This window comes from Mercenaria mercenaria, chromosome 17 (assembly GCF_021730395.1).
Source record: "Mercenaria mercenaria strain notata chromosome 17, MADL_Memer_1, whole genome shotgun sequence".
NCBI lineage: Eukaryota > Metazoa > Mollusca > Bivalvia > Venerida > Veneridae > Mercenaria > Mercenaria mercenaria.
Window position 1 is genome coordinate 22696772 of NC_069377.1, and position 17698 is coordinate 22714469.

General features: G+C 32.4%; 1 protein-coding gene across 1 annotated transcript in view; it reads right to left on the reverse strand.

The window, feature by feature from the left end:
• Positions 1-6839, reverse strand: part of LOC123537450 (uncharacterized) — a 69396-nt gene extending 62557 nt beyond the window's left edge. Inside the window, exon 1 of the mRNA XM_045321167.2 lies at positions 6002-6839. Coding sequence (XP_045177102.2) covers positions 6002-6104 — 103 coding nt within the window. The 5' untranslated portion in view covers positions 6105-6839. The remainder of the gene's footprint in view (positions 1-6001) is intronic.
• Positions 6840-17698: the final 10859 nt, after the last annotated feature.

Below are 17698 nucleotides of genomic sequence, written 5' to 3' on the forward strand. Positions count from 1 at the left end.
GAAGAGTTTAAAAAAAAAATAGTTTATTACATGCTTGATACGATTTTAAAGTAAAAAAAATAGAGGATATTACATGAGTGTCTTTTCATATTGAATTTATTAAACTCGTTGAATAAATGATAAAATCTTTCTGTCCGACATTTTATCAATTTCTGTCAAACATTAATAAATTCAATATGAAGTCTTACAAATAAATTAGTCATTTTACACACGTTGTCGATACTGTAAACATCGAGTAAATGCTTTTTTATATAAACAGTAATTTGATTAAGTTTCCGATACATACCGCGACGTCAAACTGTATAAACTTTATTATTGCTAGTGTAATTTCGCTCGTGTCTCGTTAGTCGGTGTAATTGGCCAAAATGTCCACAGAATGAGATATTAACCTAAAACTGTTTTATTTGAATGGATTTTTATGGAATTTTCAGGATGATGTCTTAGTTAGAATAAAAGCAACATATCCATTACGGGAAAAAAGAGTAAAATGTCTAAAACATACGATATCGTGAGTTTTCCCAACCTTGACCATGGATAAAATATATTTTTGGTCATAAAATTGACATCATTGAAAATTTTGAAAAGACCCCCTTACCAACCTTTGGAGACATTCAAACAGGTGTATCGTTTGTACATGTTTCAGGATCTTTGAAATTCACGAAAACCTTGTTATGGAAAATTATAAACAAGAGCATTAATTTACTATCAAATTCTAACCACACTTCTTTTTTTTTAGTGTAGTCATAAAATAAAATATTTACTGTAGGATGACTTCGGCGAATATCCAAGCCTGCGAACCAGAGCATGGTGATACGCACTTAGATGTTTCTCCCAAGTAAATATCACTTAGATCAGGTACAAACGTATATATTCGCTTTCACTTTATAATCAAACAATAGCTCTTTAACAAACTTTCCTTAACATAATCAATTATTTTACTTAAATATTAAATAATTCTACGCTAAATTACTGTTTTCTTAGAAGCGCCGATTTGATACATTTTAATGGCTACCATAACGTATCATTCATGTTGTCATTCAAAGCCCGCCGCTGCATCATCTAAGTCAATTTGAAGTTACTGAAGAGTTGTTTTTATGTTAGAAAAATATTCATTCAAGTTAATGTAGTAAGAATTGTGCGATAACACATGATTAAGTGGGATATTTGTCCGTGTAAAACGGTTCTCAATGTAAGAAGACTTTTCATCGATAGAATCATATTCGGAATCCAAAACAAAAACACATTTCGAAAATGCATTACAGCAAATATTTTTCAAGGCATTTCTCAGCATGAAAAGCAAAGCTTTACTATCCTTTTTAACTTTTTGTTCTTTTGTTGCTAGATCAGATTTAGGATTTATAGCTCCTTAAACTATGTATCAGTCTCTAGAATCACATAAACACAATCTCATTGTGTGAGGTTTATAATTTAAACAGCCATCTTTCGTGAGGATAGAGATTACCCCCATAAAATCTTAATCCCACAAATCTTATCATAGAACACAGTTTGCATCTGATTGTTATGAAACTTTACCGAACAGCCGTTACCCTTTGCTTTATTTGTGACCTGGCAGGTTTAAGATAGCGTTGTCTAATTCACGATAGTCTGGAGGGCTTCCTTTTGACCAGCAAGCCGTGTACTCTAATGCATGTATATCGATAAACTGTATGTAAGTCGTTTAGTGGCATGTGTATAAATGCAAATTTAGCACCTGTCTAGAATTGAATGATCTGATATAGAAACTCAGTATAGTTTGGTAACGGATACCTTTAGTTTATGAATGAGAGTACAACACTGCCGGGTAAACGTCTTGTTTACTATATTAATAAAGAATATCAGGTTACTGTCTTTTGAGAAAGAGTTTCTCAGACAAAGCTAGATATGATCCTTGAAGGAGCGAGGCTTGCCGAGCTTCTTCCGGCCCATATCTAACCGAGCCTGAGAAATCTCCTTCTCAGAAGACAGTAACCTGTTATTCTTTTTATCATGCTATCATTAACAACTTCATTTTTTTTTTTTTGTTAAATAGATGCGCGAACTACTGAAAATAACCGATACGTAAATCACAATAAAGTAGTCGGAGCTGTTAAAATCTGATGTTCTTGGACTTTATCATAGGTTTACACCACGGTGTAAAGACTGCTTTTCTCATGCAGTTGTTATAGTAATGGCATGATAAAATGTGTGCTTCGGTACTATAAGATTTAATACAAAATGTAGATCTTTTATGGATATACATTTTGCTTTAAAGAACTATATCATAACAATGCACTGTATTACAAATGTCTACTTTTAAAGAATCCATAGTTTGTATTTGTATGTAGCGCATTTTTTTGGCAGTAGAACCAGAAATACACTATCTATTTAAGATACATGTGTATTACTAGTTAATTACATGAAAGTTCAAAGCCTGAAAGAATAATTAAATCGCACTCTGAAAGCCAAAAACTGATACTGGGTAAAATATTGGGAAAAAATGGAGACACCTCCACTATAACTTCATTTTAGGTTAAGGTTAATGTACACGTTTCCCTCCAGTAAACCAGGCATTTATTACCCCTAGACATGAAATGAGCACCAACTGACTTGCTCACAGTTTGGTAAAATGTTTCAACAGGTTTATTTCCACCAAGTTTGATAGGGAATGTGTGTATGTCATTGCAAAAAGGTAAAAGTGAAATAAGTGTTAGATCTGGGTAAAAAGGCAGGAATAAAATTGTTTTTCCTTTTCATTTCAAAAGCGTTGCATCGATTAAAGCACTTCTGCACAATAGGTTTGGTTATATATGTATATGTCTTGCAAAATTTTATGTCAATAAGTTTGTTCCACTGGTCACTTTCACAGCACCCACGTTTTACGAATTCCTGAGTGGAGTTTATTTTCGCCTTTCATGTTTGAACGTGTCGCTCTAATTTGTCAGTGGACAGAGATTTGAAAAAAAAATGTATGTAAAATGCAAATCAAGAAATGTCCTGTTGAAAAAGTGACATTTTATATGGTGAAATATATATTTATACAAAACACGTTCAAACTCATAGAATTTCACAAGATGAAATATTTTGATCAAACTACTGGATGAAAATAAAACATTTGACCTTTCAGAGCACAGTCCGGTGATTTGCGAATGAAATGATAAGAAATGTCTGGTATATAAGGTGACAATGAAACGCCTTTGGAAGAATTAGTTATCAAAGTAGAAATTCAATGTATCCCTTTATGATCTTCGTCATATTTTGAACGATACTCCGACGACAAACGCCATGTCCTCGATTATAAACAAACTAGAAACATGCAAATTTGCTTTATCTGTTGCAAACAAAAAACAAAACAAAATCAGTAATTGAACCGTGGGTTATTGCTTAATGCATGAACATCGTTCAGTATTCCTCTCCGACACAGCTACATGGTTTTACATGCAGTATTGCATTTAATAAAATGTATGAAGATTTAGAACCGGGGAATGTAACAATCTTCAAATTAGTTAAACGAATGTATCATGCGGACTAATTCGTAAAATTGTTTTAACATATTGTTGTTTTAAATCGTGTACAAGGATTTTATTATCGTTTACCACCTCCTAGGTCTACAAACTGCAATCTTTGTTCAATGAATAACAGAGGAGAGTTCTTTCCCAGAACAAAAATTTTAACTAAAGTCAGCGCAATTATCGTGTTCAAGATCCCAAGTGGTATTTTTGCCACTGATCGATCCAAGGCTGTGTTCCTTAATTTGTAAGTTGTGTCCTTATTGTCTACTTGTTTAACTTTGTTCACGTTTTTATATGTGCATTTATATCGTTTATTCATTCAAACATACACTGTTGCTTTTTGTTTTTTTTTTATTTTATTGTTGTTGTGGGAGGTTCCGTTCTTGGAACGTAGCTATTCTAATAAGATCTTTCAGTGTTCAAAATAAAAAGTGTTGAGGTAATCTGTAAGTTATCTGGTGATGTATATTCTTTATATTGCCGTACTACACTTAACAAACCTTCTGACGCAACACTTAGTTTTCTTGCCATTATATGTTGAATTTCTTAAGTAAAATTATCCAATGGCCATCTTCCACTATAATGTTTTATTTTTAGATATGTACTGCAAATGTTGAAAATCCTCATGAGGTTTATTAAACTTTACTAAAGATATAAATGTACAGTGGGTGTAGAGCTGCATTCATAATAAAATATGATGTATAATATTCAGTTGTTAATAAAACTACCAGTTTTTTGTAGTCGTACATATTTAGATTGTGTTATTATGTGTGTACCATTTTAAACCTATTGCATATTACTGTTGGTATACTTTAACATGTTAATTTTATGCTTACATGAATTTTACGTAGTTATTGTATATGTTTCTTATATCTTTACAATTTTGAAATTTAACATACATTTAGGAAAAAGTAATGGCATTACAATGTCAAATACAAAAAAACAAATACAACTATGCAATTATATAACTGTATCTAATTTAATACAGCAACCTACTTTTCAATACAATCAAACTCCGAAGAATATATTTGTCAAACTTGGAAAATTCGAGCACCGCCTGTTGCTCAAACTCATCGTCATATCCGGGCAAAGCTCCTGTATAATTTACATTGTTTTACGGCTCGAACTACTGATAATTCGAACAATCTTTCCGGTCCCTTCAAATTCGAGCGAATGAAGTTTGCCTGAATGTAAATTGCATTTATTTGAGTAATTCGCTGAATTTCGCGTGGTCATTTTAGGTATCTAAATCATTTGTTTATAACTGCATTTTGAAAGTTATTCTGACAAGAAACAGCTTCTGCAATGTCAAAATATCTCGAAATTGGGGTACTCCTCCTACCCTTTTCTTTTTGGTTTTTCTTTGTTTGTTTGATTTTTGATGTATTGATTAAAATGTGAATTTGTCGTAAAATGAGTAAAATTAAAAATCAATATAACGATGGAATGCAGATTACGTTTGGTGTTTGCAACATTATTAGAGAACAGTCGTACATTTATACCTGCCTGTTGCTTGTAATACTTTAATAGAACATTCAGACAATGGTTCTACCGATCGTAATAAATACATTTGTACCCACTAAACTTATATAAGACGTTAGAAGTTTTTCTTATTATAAGACTGTTTTTTAAATTTCTTTTTCCTGCTTTTATTCATTAGATTCATAATGGTCTACAATTATATTCGCATTTCAGTAAAATATTCTGTTCTAAAGTTTCTACCTGAAATATATTCCTGTTGTACCATGGTTTTGTAGCACTTGATTCGAACTGTAATCTGCAGACCTTGTTTGACCATGTTTTATAATTTTAAAAGACTCTTTAAGCATCGTTAACAGTACCAGTAAAATATTATATTTGTTAAAGCATAATGGTTAGAAGAAATCAGAAAAAGATGCTATTTGAGAACTAAACCATTGTTGAAACCTAACATTTTGAGTCTATGTACATACTAAAAATGCCCATTCTTCATAATACTAGAAAAAAGACGTACGCGTCAAGCAGGTGATTAAATGTTTCTCATTGAAGCCGTGAACGTCATTTTCCGAGTTGACATTAAATAGTTTACTCATTTTCTGTCACAAAATTTAATATCTTTTCATACATGTACAAATATTTTCAAACGCGTTATAAGATCCTTGCAATACTTGGTGTAATGCAAACCTCCATTGTACAAAATTACCTGACTGATTTTGCATCGGAAAATACTAGTTATGTAGTTTCATTGCCAGGTAACTTCTAAAACTGACGATACTATAGTCTTCTTTTGCTATTAATGAACGGGTATTTTTCTTGTTTCACAATGTCGTTAAAGCAAATTCAATAGTCTTTATTAGCGATCGATTCCCTTTGGCGCTCCATTTCTGCCATATATCATGATCAATGTTATTTTATATCATAATAAACACTTTCATACTATGAAACCACCTGTACAAAAACTGCATTGCACCCAGCCATTCAAAGGCAAACGAAACACGTATTTAACAATTTATATTACTATGTAAAAATCTTACCTTCTTGAAGGTATTTCTGTATTGTCACATTTACATCGTTATTGTTTGTTCCTGTTACCGTCTTGGCCATCAATGAAACTATATTGTATGTGATTGTAGCCATTAAAATATCTCACTCTTAGATCGGATGAAAGCGTTCCTTAGATCCATGAATTGTCCTTCTATAAAGTATGTTTATGTATTTTTTTCTGAACAATCGTTTAAACTATTTTCTAATGTATGTTAGAGCGAAAACAAATATTTAAAATTCAATCCTTTTTTAAATATTATGCAACACAGCTTTTATATCTGATATAATATTTATGTTAGCATTACGGAAATTTAAATCTGCTTGTTTAATAAGCCTATTTCACGGTCTATTGTTTTTTTATATAATCGATCAGCCTTTGATAATGATTTAATCTTAATAACATAAAAATATGACTTTTATAAGCCTTTTAAAAATGCGTCTTTTAACTTGTCCAAATGTGGATAAGTTATTCCAATACCATTAGTTAAACAATTGTCATTAGAGAAATGAGCTGCTTTATGATAAATTGAAATGTATCCATAAAGTCGCTCAGTAATAAGTATATTACTTTATTTATTTTAAACAGTTTCTTTCTGACACTAAGAATTAAGTTCCCAATTCATCAAAGTATCCGAACTATTTCTTCTGAATAATAAACACAATTGCGTATTCACTCCGACTTCCGCTTTAACACCTATCTTGCTGATTTTATTTGTATTTCAAAGTATCTTATTAATATAGAAATACAGATGCTCGGGTAATTAACCGTAAAACGAAATGCTTAGAAATAATACATGATTCAGTGTGGAAAAAACCTATGATATATAAAGAAAATATGATTGGCGGGGTATACTCTCTAACTAACCGATATAGACTGCTGATATATTATAATCCTCGAGGAATTTGGTAAATCAATTTGATGAGTTTCATTGAGAAATATTATTTTGGAGAATCGCTCATGTGATTCAGGTATGCGTTTTAAATTCATTTGGTATAATTTGAAACGTCTGACAGACAGAGCTGACAATTGCGAGAGAGAAAATATAGTTCAGATCAATTGAAAGTTGAGACAGGCCTGTCTGAAGGTTGTGAAGTTTTTTTGTTCTTTTGAATATATAGTACTTTAAAAACTAGTCAGATATATTAATCCCAGAGGAAAGTAAGATTTATTATTTCTCACCCATTAGTATTACTGTATTCTGACGTATTCTACAAAGTGCGATACACCTCAAATAATTAGAAACATTAGAAACATTGATAAATCATGTTATATATGTGCTTGTGTCAATTCTTCAATTTGTACGAGGGAGTACATTGTATTTGACTGCAATAAACTTAACATACATTTACAGGTATGACTGTTGTTGATTTTAAAACTACAGTATATTTGCTAGGACACTTCTGTGCGTGGTAGAGACTTGACGATGCTGAAATGAAATGAAAACCTTAAACGTTATTTTTGAAATCTATCGTATGATGCTATTTGATATATCTAATGTTATTTCAAATAAATTCTAAACAAATGTTACATTAATTTTTAAATTGTACTGAATTTAGAACTTGAAGGATGAATTTCACAGCAAAACGTAAGTTAATTCTGGACAACTTTTCATAAAACTTGTAGGTTACGGCTGAGTAAAAAGACACTTCAGTTATATTTATTCTTCAAAAGTGCTGTGTAAATGTTTTTGTAATACATTATGAAAAATATAAAGGCACCCAGCGGAAGAATGGAATGATAGATATAAGGAACCGCACATTTTATGAATATATACTTCAACATCGTAATTCAAAATAACACGATGTAATTTCTTAATGTATTGAATAAAACGTGTACGATACAATCTCTTGGCTCTCTTTGTAAGACAATCATAAGTACATCAATAGTTTGCATCAGTACAAAACAACTTGATATTATTCACAGAATTAAAGGTAAACAAGGTTACACAAAAGGTACTTCTGCACGTTGCAAACAAATATTAATAGATCTATACAATGTAGAATTTTATTAAGACAAATTATTTCCAGCATCATTGTATCCGAAGGAAATGTGAAAGATCGACAAGTTTCGTCTGCTTATTTTTTTAACACCGATTAGAAAATATTTTGGATCTCTGTCCAATTTTCGTCATAATATATTATAAACTAAAGTATAACAATATTAAGTAAATAAAAGGATTTGCCATGACATGTACTTTGCTAGAATTCATAAACGAATCCGAAATTGAGAGGAATAACAAACACATCTTCCGAATAGAAACGGGCTTTGTTGCAGCATTGTCTAATTTACGCGATATTTCGTTTATTCCTCGCAACTTTGCTTTGACAATAATTTGAAATATTTACATTCGCCCTATACTTAAATTTCTATTTCATGTTGTATGAATAGCAAAAGGAAATGAGCCAAAGTTACGACAACGCTGCTTAGTGATAACTGGTCGCTGTTTTGACGACGTCCGCGTATATTCTTGCACACCGGACTGGCGTTTCCGGTGATTTTAACCATGCCGGCAAAACCCTCCATGCCAGATGACTCTCATGCTGTTAATGACAACTAGTGGTTCATGCACTGATAATATATTGTTTATGTAAAAATACGAAAAAAGCAGGTACCTTGATAGTTTCTCTCCGTTCCTTATAGTATATTTCTCGATTCAAAATACGTTAGTTTACCATAAGAACATAACGTTACGCTACAAACGATAAAACTTAAGTGGAACTTTGTTATTGTGCGTAACGCAAAACGTCATGACGTCACTTCTACTTTCGGACGTTAATTTCCCGCGCTGCACTATAAGAAAGAGTGCTACAAAGAAAGTATTTCTACCTGTTATTTGTAAAAAACGGTATGCAAGAAAAATAATCTGCCAGAATAAAATGCTAACATGTAGACGATATGCAAGGAAAAATATCAGTCATGTGTTTACGAATCGGATGGAAATATCCGTCCCTCGGCCACCTGCGCATGGGCGGTAATTCGGCAAGCCTCATTACCGCCCAATGCGCAGGTGCCCTCGGGACGGATATTTCTATCCGATTCGTAAATACATGACAGATATTATTAGTCAGGTAGAATGTTCCTTAGATGACGTCGCAGTTGTTCCGTTTGGTGAAAAGAATGGCCGGGAAACTGATTTTAATGTTAGTTGCAACAAAATGTGTCAAATTTTTTATATAACCTTGTTAACAAATGGAAAGGAAATATAATGTAAGGCGTAAAAAAAAATTGCGACCTACCCTAAATTTTTGGCAAGACCCTAAATGTTTTTATGGCCTTGGAGAATGTTTTTTCCAACTTTTTGACAGAAAGTTGCAAAACTGCACTTTTTATGCTTTAAACATGCTCAGTGATGTTAGAAATAACATACTGGTGCTCTAAAGGCATAACCCCCTTGTTTGTATCCATTTTTTGACACAAAAATAATTTCTGAAAGTCTCCCTTAATAAAAAAAAATCCAAAAAAAAATAAGTTTTTCCGACCTACCTACCCAAATTTTTTTGAGCATGATACCGGAAACAAAGAATTTTTTTTAGGCCTAAATATAAAAAAATAATTAATTATTTTTTCGAAGCTCAGTGCGAAATGAACGACAGAATAGCGCGATTCGTGCCAATCCTATTATACCGTTCATTTCGCAATGAAGTTTACAACAACCATTTAAATGTAATCCCATAACACCTACTCAAGTTAAAGAAAGATTGAATAAACGCCGCCATGATCCCAATGGACACAGAATGATAACAATACTGGTGATGCGGCATGGTGCGCTTTCCTAGTACCTAAACACTATGTATTAACACTAGTACTATTTTCAAGCTTATAGGTTTGTTAATTAACTGTATCTGCTGCTATAGGCTCTATGGGTAGGGAAGTGGGTGGTATTTCCTTATTTTAAAAGAATAAATGATGGCTCCATTAACCAGGGGGTACCATGTAAGGCTTTAAGCACTGATATTTCGGCAATAGGGGTAAAATGGCCGTAGAGGGCAGGGTGCGATCAAGAATGTTTGTTTAAATAAAGTTATTATCATTATTATTATTACTACTATTATTATTTTTATAATTATGATTATTATTATTATTATGTACAACGCCATTGAATATCTCATTGTATAGAAATAAGCGTTTAGTCAAATTATTCAGTTTCAGTTTCAGTTTGCTAAACACTTGCTATCCTCATTTCTCTCGAAAAGAGTAAACTTTTCCTTTATCAATCTCGCACTCTAAGTAATGACTGAACTGTTGAATCTGTTACATAGCACTGATAACTTCTCAGAGGAATACTTAGCTAATGCTGTATTCAGAAATGCTATAACAGGTGTCTACAGAATTAGTGCGGCCTTGACTGATAAATGGAGCAGTACAATATAAGCTGTTCTACCTACCTTTAGATATATTTTCTGGATGAGCTGATTTGTATAGAAAGGAGCGGTATCATTGTATATTATGTAAATTTTATTAATATTATGATTATATATTTTAAACTACACTTTTATTAGCACTAAATATTCATCCTCATCAAAAGCGCCAGTTTTTATATATTAAAGTATGCATTACTTTATAGGACATTTTGCATGATATAATTTTGTTTTCTTCAATCGTAATTGATGTAGCATAATATGTGTCAAAACTTTTACAGAACGTTTCATGCGTTAAAGTCACCAAAATTTGTATCATCTTAATATATTTTTGACGTTTATAAAGCTTTATATTTTGAAAATGTTTTATTCTAATCTCCTCAAAACTGATAGAATAAAATTGACCATTGTGCTTGAAAAAATATATACAATATGTCTTCTCTGAATTAAATGGTCAGACATCTGAATTCAGAATGGTGTAAAATCAGACGAAAGTCAACAAGGTATTGCGTATTGCCATTCTTTCTCATAAATATTTATTGAAAAGTTATGACAATGTAGAGTTGAATTTCATTCATACGAGAAGAAATGCTTTGGGCGTCGTACAACAACCAGACGTCATAATAAACGTCATTATCTTTTCGCATCGGTTTGATCATCAGCCGTTACTTATCGCAGAATATACAATGTTTGACTAAAGGATCGATCTATGTTAGAACTGAAATTTAAATTTCTAGGCTTACCAGCCTGACATAACCAATGCTGAAAATACTGGCGGTTCACAGAATTCCTCCAAAAAAGGAACGTACGAGTACTAGGCAATTTATATACAAGCAGAACGTTCACCTGATTTGCCTCGTACACGGATGAATTATACAATATTTGTCATGTTATATCCCCGTGTATTTTAACTGCAAGCGTAATAACTCCAGTGACAATCAAACATGGCATAAATTTTGATTTCAGATTCGAAACTATGGCGATTATAAGTAAATCAAGTTTTAAAACGTCATGTGTATTATCTTTGAAATATGTCGATACGGTATATCGCCGTATTGACTCCCGAATAACTAAAATAACTTCTCTTTTAGCACCTTAATATTCTTTTCAAAAGGATATTATAACAGAACTCTAGATTATGTTAATACATAAATACTTAGCATTTCTAGACTTGAAAACAAGTTTTTGTTTTAAGGGCTATACCTAGTTTCTTTCATGTTGATCAACAAAACAAATGTTAAGTGGATATAAAATTGAAATATTCTTTATTCTATTAACGATTACTGCTTATTACACTCATCATAACGCCTTCGTACCTGATTAATACCCTATAAAATTCTATTTAAAATATCAAACGATTTATTAGGATATCCCGCTCTCTTGTTAACAGTTGTTATATGTACCAGCAGGAATTACAGGGTGCTGATCTGTGCCAAATGCTTTTTATTCGATTTGATTGTCTTCAGAAAAACTGTAAAGTCATTTATCATCGCGGGCACAAAAGTTCATGGTTTTGGAAAAAAAAAACGGATACTACTTGCTGATAAAAATTTGCGGATTTTCGTGTTTGAAGATAAAATCAATAGGAAATTTTCTGTTCGTTGGGAATTGCCAAAGATTAACGCAACTATAAAATCCTCTAAAATTTGACACTCGCTAATATTTTGACTTCTCAGCATTGTGTGTACATTGATGCATAGAATATCCATTAGCATATTCGTTCGTCACGTGAACCAACAAAACAAAACAGTTGAAAGATTAACAAAAACGTTCAAAGCCTACTTCAGCGTTATTATAATGGTAATTGTTTTTTTTTTGTGTACCTCTGAACAGGCTAGAAAAGTCTCAGTTTGCTATACAAACATGTGTTAGCTTTACATCTTAATACAAGATGATTTTTAAAGCATGAAAACTTACCTATGAAACAACGATATAAAGCAGTACTATTCAAAAATGCAATATCATATAAAACGAAAATAATTATAGATCGGACACAATCAAAAGTCAGAATACGCGATAATGCAATATTTTCCAAGAATATCTTTCCTTTTATGACGTCTTCTTCGTGTGTTATTTAAAGCAAATAACGGACATTGTACCTGTACCGTTTCCGAATTTTGCAAAGTATCTTATTATTATTTATTTTTTGGATATTACTAGTATTTGATAAAATTTAATAAAAGAACATCGGACATGTTGTTCATTTTGTGATAACAAAAGACCTTATGACTATTATTACGGGAATGGTTCTAGACCTTATTTCTTCTTCCATCTGTACAGACTTGCATATTATATTGAAATGAAAGATAATTGCGAAATGTTGACCAAGCATTAGATATAACGCGTTTAACTTTTTGTGCCTGTATGTAAAATGCTAGTTGCTTGTTCATCAGAAACATTAAACATCTGAACATTTAGGCTAACAAGAAAATAATCGATAGCATATACACTGTAAAAGTGGAATAAACAGCTAACGAAAATATATATGTGAACATTGCTATAGCTTGTTACATACATTTTGAAATAACTTAGGCGATGTACATCCCACACTGATTTCTTAAATAGAGAACTTTAAAACATCATTTACTAGTATATGTTTATTAGCTTCTTTGAAAGAAAGTTTTCTTTCACTTTTATTGATTGTATTTATGACATTGTTTACACATAAACCCTGTTGGTTTTTTAATATATGTCGAATAACTAAATTTGAATAATAAATATACACAAATTCTGCAGCGAAATAATTCGCGAAAAAAAAGAATGGAGAAATGAACGTTTCAACCCGATGAAACATATTAAATTAATGACGTCATAAATGATATCACGCGCCCGATATTAAATTTGCTTATCATTAATTATTGACTAGTATTATTCCACGAAATAATGTGTACATATTTTTACGATGTAAAGCTGGCGATATTTCTTATTACAAACAAATACAAAGTTGTCAATGATACATATTTGTTCTTTGGACTGAATTCAATGGAGAATTATCGCCGTTTATGCGTTTCATTACACGACGATTGCTGAGTTGGCTTTGATTTGTAGTCACTGTTATTTTCAAGGAAGAAACGAGTCGACGAGACTGATATGTCCTCTGCATCAGGACACCACTTTAACTACTTCATGAAATATGACGGCTAGGAAATGTGAAATCACTGACAGCCCTTCGTAGTCCACATAAATGAACAAGTTCATATTATTTTTCAGACATCAGAAATGTACACTGTTTTCCACAAAATTTAACGTCTTGTGCTGAACTTTTTAACTTCATTTTGATTTAGATATCCAAGATTTCTAGTAAAAGAATTTATAGCACAACTGAAAATATAACCTAAAAGTAAATAGAACAAAAACAAAAAAACTGCTCTACATTCTTTTCATGCTTTACAAAAAAAAAGAAGAAAATTCAAGTCAATACAAAAATTAGATATTATATATTCTATTTATAGAATAATATAGCTTATTACAGTCATCAAAAACGTATTCGTACCTGATTAAAATATCATTAATTTCTGTTTAAAATACCAGAGGTTTTAGTAGCATAATTCAGCCTCATAAACAGCTTTTATAACTAACATTTTCTGTACAAACTTGTTAATTTTTGCCAAATTCTTGTTACTTTACTATTTTATTTATTGACATGGAATCCTGAAGATAATCAGATAATCCCAATTTATTGTTGAAATTTTAAGCGTTATAAATAAATAATCAAGCTGAAAGTTCTTCCAAAATGTATAGCAATACATTCTCTAACGGAAATTTAACAATGCTTGTTTAACTTGAAGTCTTACTTTTTGCCATCAAACTATGACGACCACTTATTGTGCACTGGGCATCAAATATTCAAAACAAACGCTTCTGACATGCAGTGATAATACTTGATGAATTACGCATTGCCAAGAAGATCCTAAGAAGGTGTGGAATGCAACCGACCGAAACAATGGCGCACTTGCTTTGAGTGATTCTATTCATGAGAGAAAAGAACACCTGCTTTGAGTGATTCTATTCATGAGAGAAAAGAACACCTGCATTGAGTGATTCTATTCATGAGAGAAAAGAACACCTGCATTGAGTGATTCTATTCATGAGAGAAAAGAACACCTGCTTTGAGTGAGTCTGTTCATGAGAGGAAATAAACCATGCAACCTAGTAGCGGCCTCAGCGAAATTCTGCTATCTATAAACATTGAATAGACTCCATGATATCATAGAACCAAAATTTCAACAAAACCGAGAACAATACGGAGAATAGTTTGCTGCTGCCACACGGTACACTTACAGACTAGTATTGTGATAATATATTCTATACATATACCCTTTGGAAGCAGCAAAATATAGACAGACCCGGATTGACAGATTCTGTTCACGAGAGATATTAAAACATGTATAGCCTCTCACGATCTCTATCACCGTCTGCTATATATTGGATGAAAGGTATATCATGGTGTGGAAAATGTTCTTGTCCATAATAAATCTGATAACAGATATTTGAACTCGATGAAACTTACTCACCGGGCCTCTAATTGGTTGATATATGTATTATGCGAAAAAAGAATTAATATACGGGAGTGTACGGGATTCCGTATATTACTCATAGACAGGAAGAAATACGGGAAAACTAGAATTTGCGCGTGTACGGGACTCGTATATTTGAAAGTCCGTATACTAATAAGATACGGATTTCCGTATACTATAAAATACGGAATTCTTGATATACGATATCCCGTATATTATTAAAATACGGGAGTTTTTTTAAAAGGGTTAGCCGTATGGTATATACAACTCCGTATATTTTCCGTATATGCCGGAAATACAGAATTTAAATAATTTGTATATTACGAAAATACGGAACGTATTTTTCCCGTATATGTTTCGTATACAACAACGTATATTGGACTGGATTAATTCACGCATTCATTTTAAAAAAAAAATCAAAACTTCTACTAAAAGATGCTAATATCAGTTATAGAAAAGAATTGATGGATCCATGCCTATTTCGTTTAGTGGAAAACATTGTATGACCTTCTAAAGTATACAGTAAAGGACATAGACTAATCCTTTAATTCGTTGTACACGCTTTCCAAATTTGTAAAAACAAATGCTAATCAATCGTCTTTTCCTATCAATATTAACATATGTATGTAAAACATTGGAAACTTGATAGAAAAAGATTGATTAATCCATCCCAATTTTATGTAGTGAATACCCGTTCGCGAAATGTCTCACATGTAAAAATCAAAGACACGGATTAATCGATCTTTTTCTATCACATTTCCAATTTTCTACATACATTTGTTAATATTGATAGAAAAGACAGATTAATCCATCCCAAATGCATGTATTGAAAAACACATATGAGCCGTGCCATGAGAAAACCAACATAGTGGGTATGCGACCAGCAAGAATCCAGACCAGCCTGCGCATCCGCGCAGTCTGGTCAGGATCCATGCTGTTCGCTAACAGTTTCTCTAATTCCAATAGGCTTTGAAAGCGAACAGCATGGAGCCTGACCAGACTGCGCGGATGCACAGGCTGGTCTGGATCCTTGCTGGTCGCATACCCACTATGTTGGTTTTCCCATGGCACGGCTCATATTATATAAGACCATATCAAATGTCTCAAATGTAAACTCAAAGACACGGATTAATCCATCTGTGTTCGTCTTGCGATTTCCAAACCTTTTACAATGTATTAAGATAGAAAAGGATGGATTTACTTTATCATGTTATCAGGAGTTCTTACTGACCAATCAGAGAGCTGCATTTTCAAATACCTGTCAGTTTCCACTTGAGTAAAACGAAGTATATTTGGAATGAACATATAGTGACTTTAAAAACAAACATTACCTTATGATATCATAATGAATTCTGAGATGTACTAAGCTGTATGGTTGATTTCAACTTGTGTTATATATATGAGCCGCGCCATGGGAAAACCAACATAGTGGGTATGCGACCAGCATGGATCCAGACCAGCCTGCGCATCCGCGCAGTCTGGTCAGGATCCATGCTGTTCGCTTTCAAAGCCTAATGGAATTAGAGAAACTAATAGCGAACAGCATGGATCCTGACCAAACTGCGCGGATGCACAGGCTGGTCTGGATCCATGCTGGTCGCAAACCCACTATGGTGGTTTTCTCATGGCGCGGCTCATATATGTTGAATGTTTTTGAAACCCGTCTTATTTCTTAAAACAAAAATCTAATCCATGATAACTTGCTAAAATTTAATTGACTGATGCATTTTTTTTTTGTGTGTGTCAAAACATGCACTTCCCTTTTGCCAATTGAACATTTTCATGAAAAATAAGAAAAAAGTAATTTAGTGTTGGACTTTTGGTGACCGAATTTTAAGAGAAAGATGTGCCCAAAAGCGATAGTCGACAGGTATATTTCTTTCTGTTCCATAATAGGTCTTGAACACTTATTTGATCATGGGTAGGGGGCATAGAAAATGTTAAAATGCTAGGAATGGAATATATTCTAAAATATAACAATGTTGGTCTATGAAAATTGAATTAGTTCTCTCTGACCTGATACAGACATCTGTATGTGAAAGACGCATATCGGCGAATCAGATCAAGCTAGAAAAAATAAATTTGAGGATATAACCGATATCTGTTTCCGATATTTCTTCGGGTAAAACGATTTTTTTGGAAACTAGCTTTTCAAATCCCAACGGCATGAGGCGAACCGTCTGTTTGTTATCTTTGATTCAGATTTAAATCACTTCATTTCACAATAAAAAAATAAAGATAGATAAAAAGTCAAAAACAATAAATAGATATAAAAGGCTATCTTTTTTTTAGACAAAAACGTTTGATTTATATTTATATTAGGTTGAAAAGCCATGTGAGAATCTTTGATGTTCCGACTGAATAGTACTAAGTCCTGAAACTATTTGATTCAAAAATGATAACAGCCCTTCCGCCCACAAGAGGAAATATGAGATTGTTTACATTCAATTCTATACAATGTCATGTTATATAAATTCCATTCAAAATAAGTAACTGTTTCATTGTAAGTTAACAAATTCGTCTATTTTCGCCAATGCTGTGTTTTACCATTACCGATAGAGTACAAATAGCATATTAAAAACAGAGCTCCATTCATACTTGATGAACTAGTACTGAAACGGCTTTGTGCTTTCAACATCTTTAAATAAACATGAAAGTATCAGTCAACAACATTTGCCTGTTTTCATTTAGTTTCATAAAAGAAAAATGAAATCTGACAACATGTTGCAAACATTCTTTTTATAGAAAGCTTTTGTATGATCAATGAAAAGTATATTATTTCCACGAAAACAAAATTACAAGGCTTTATAA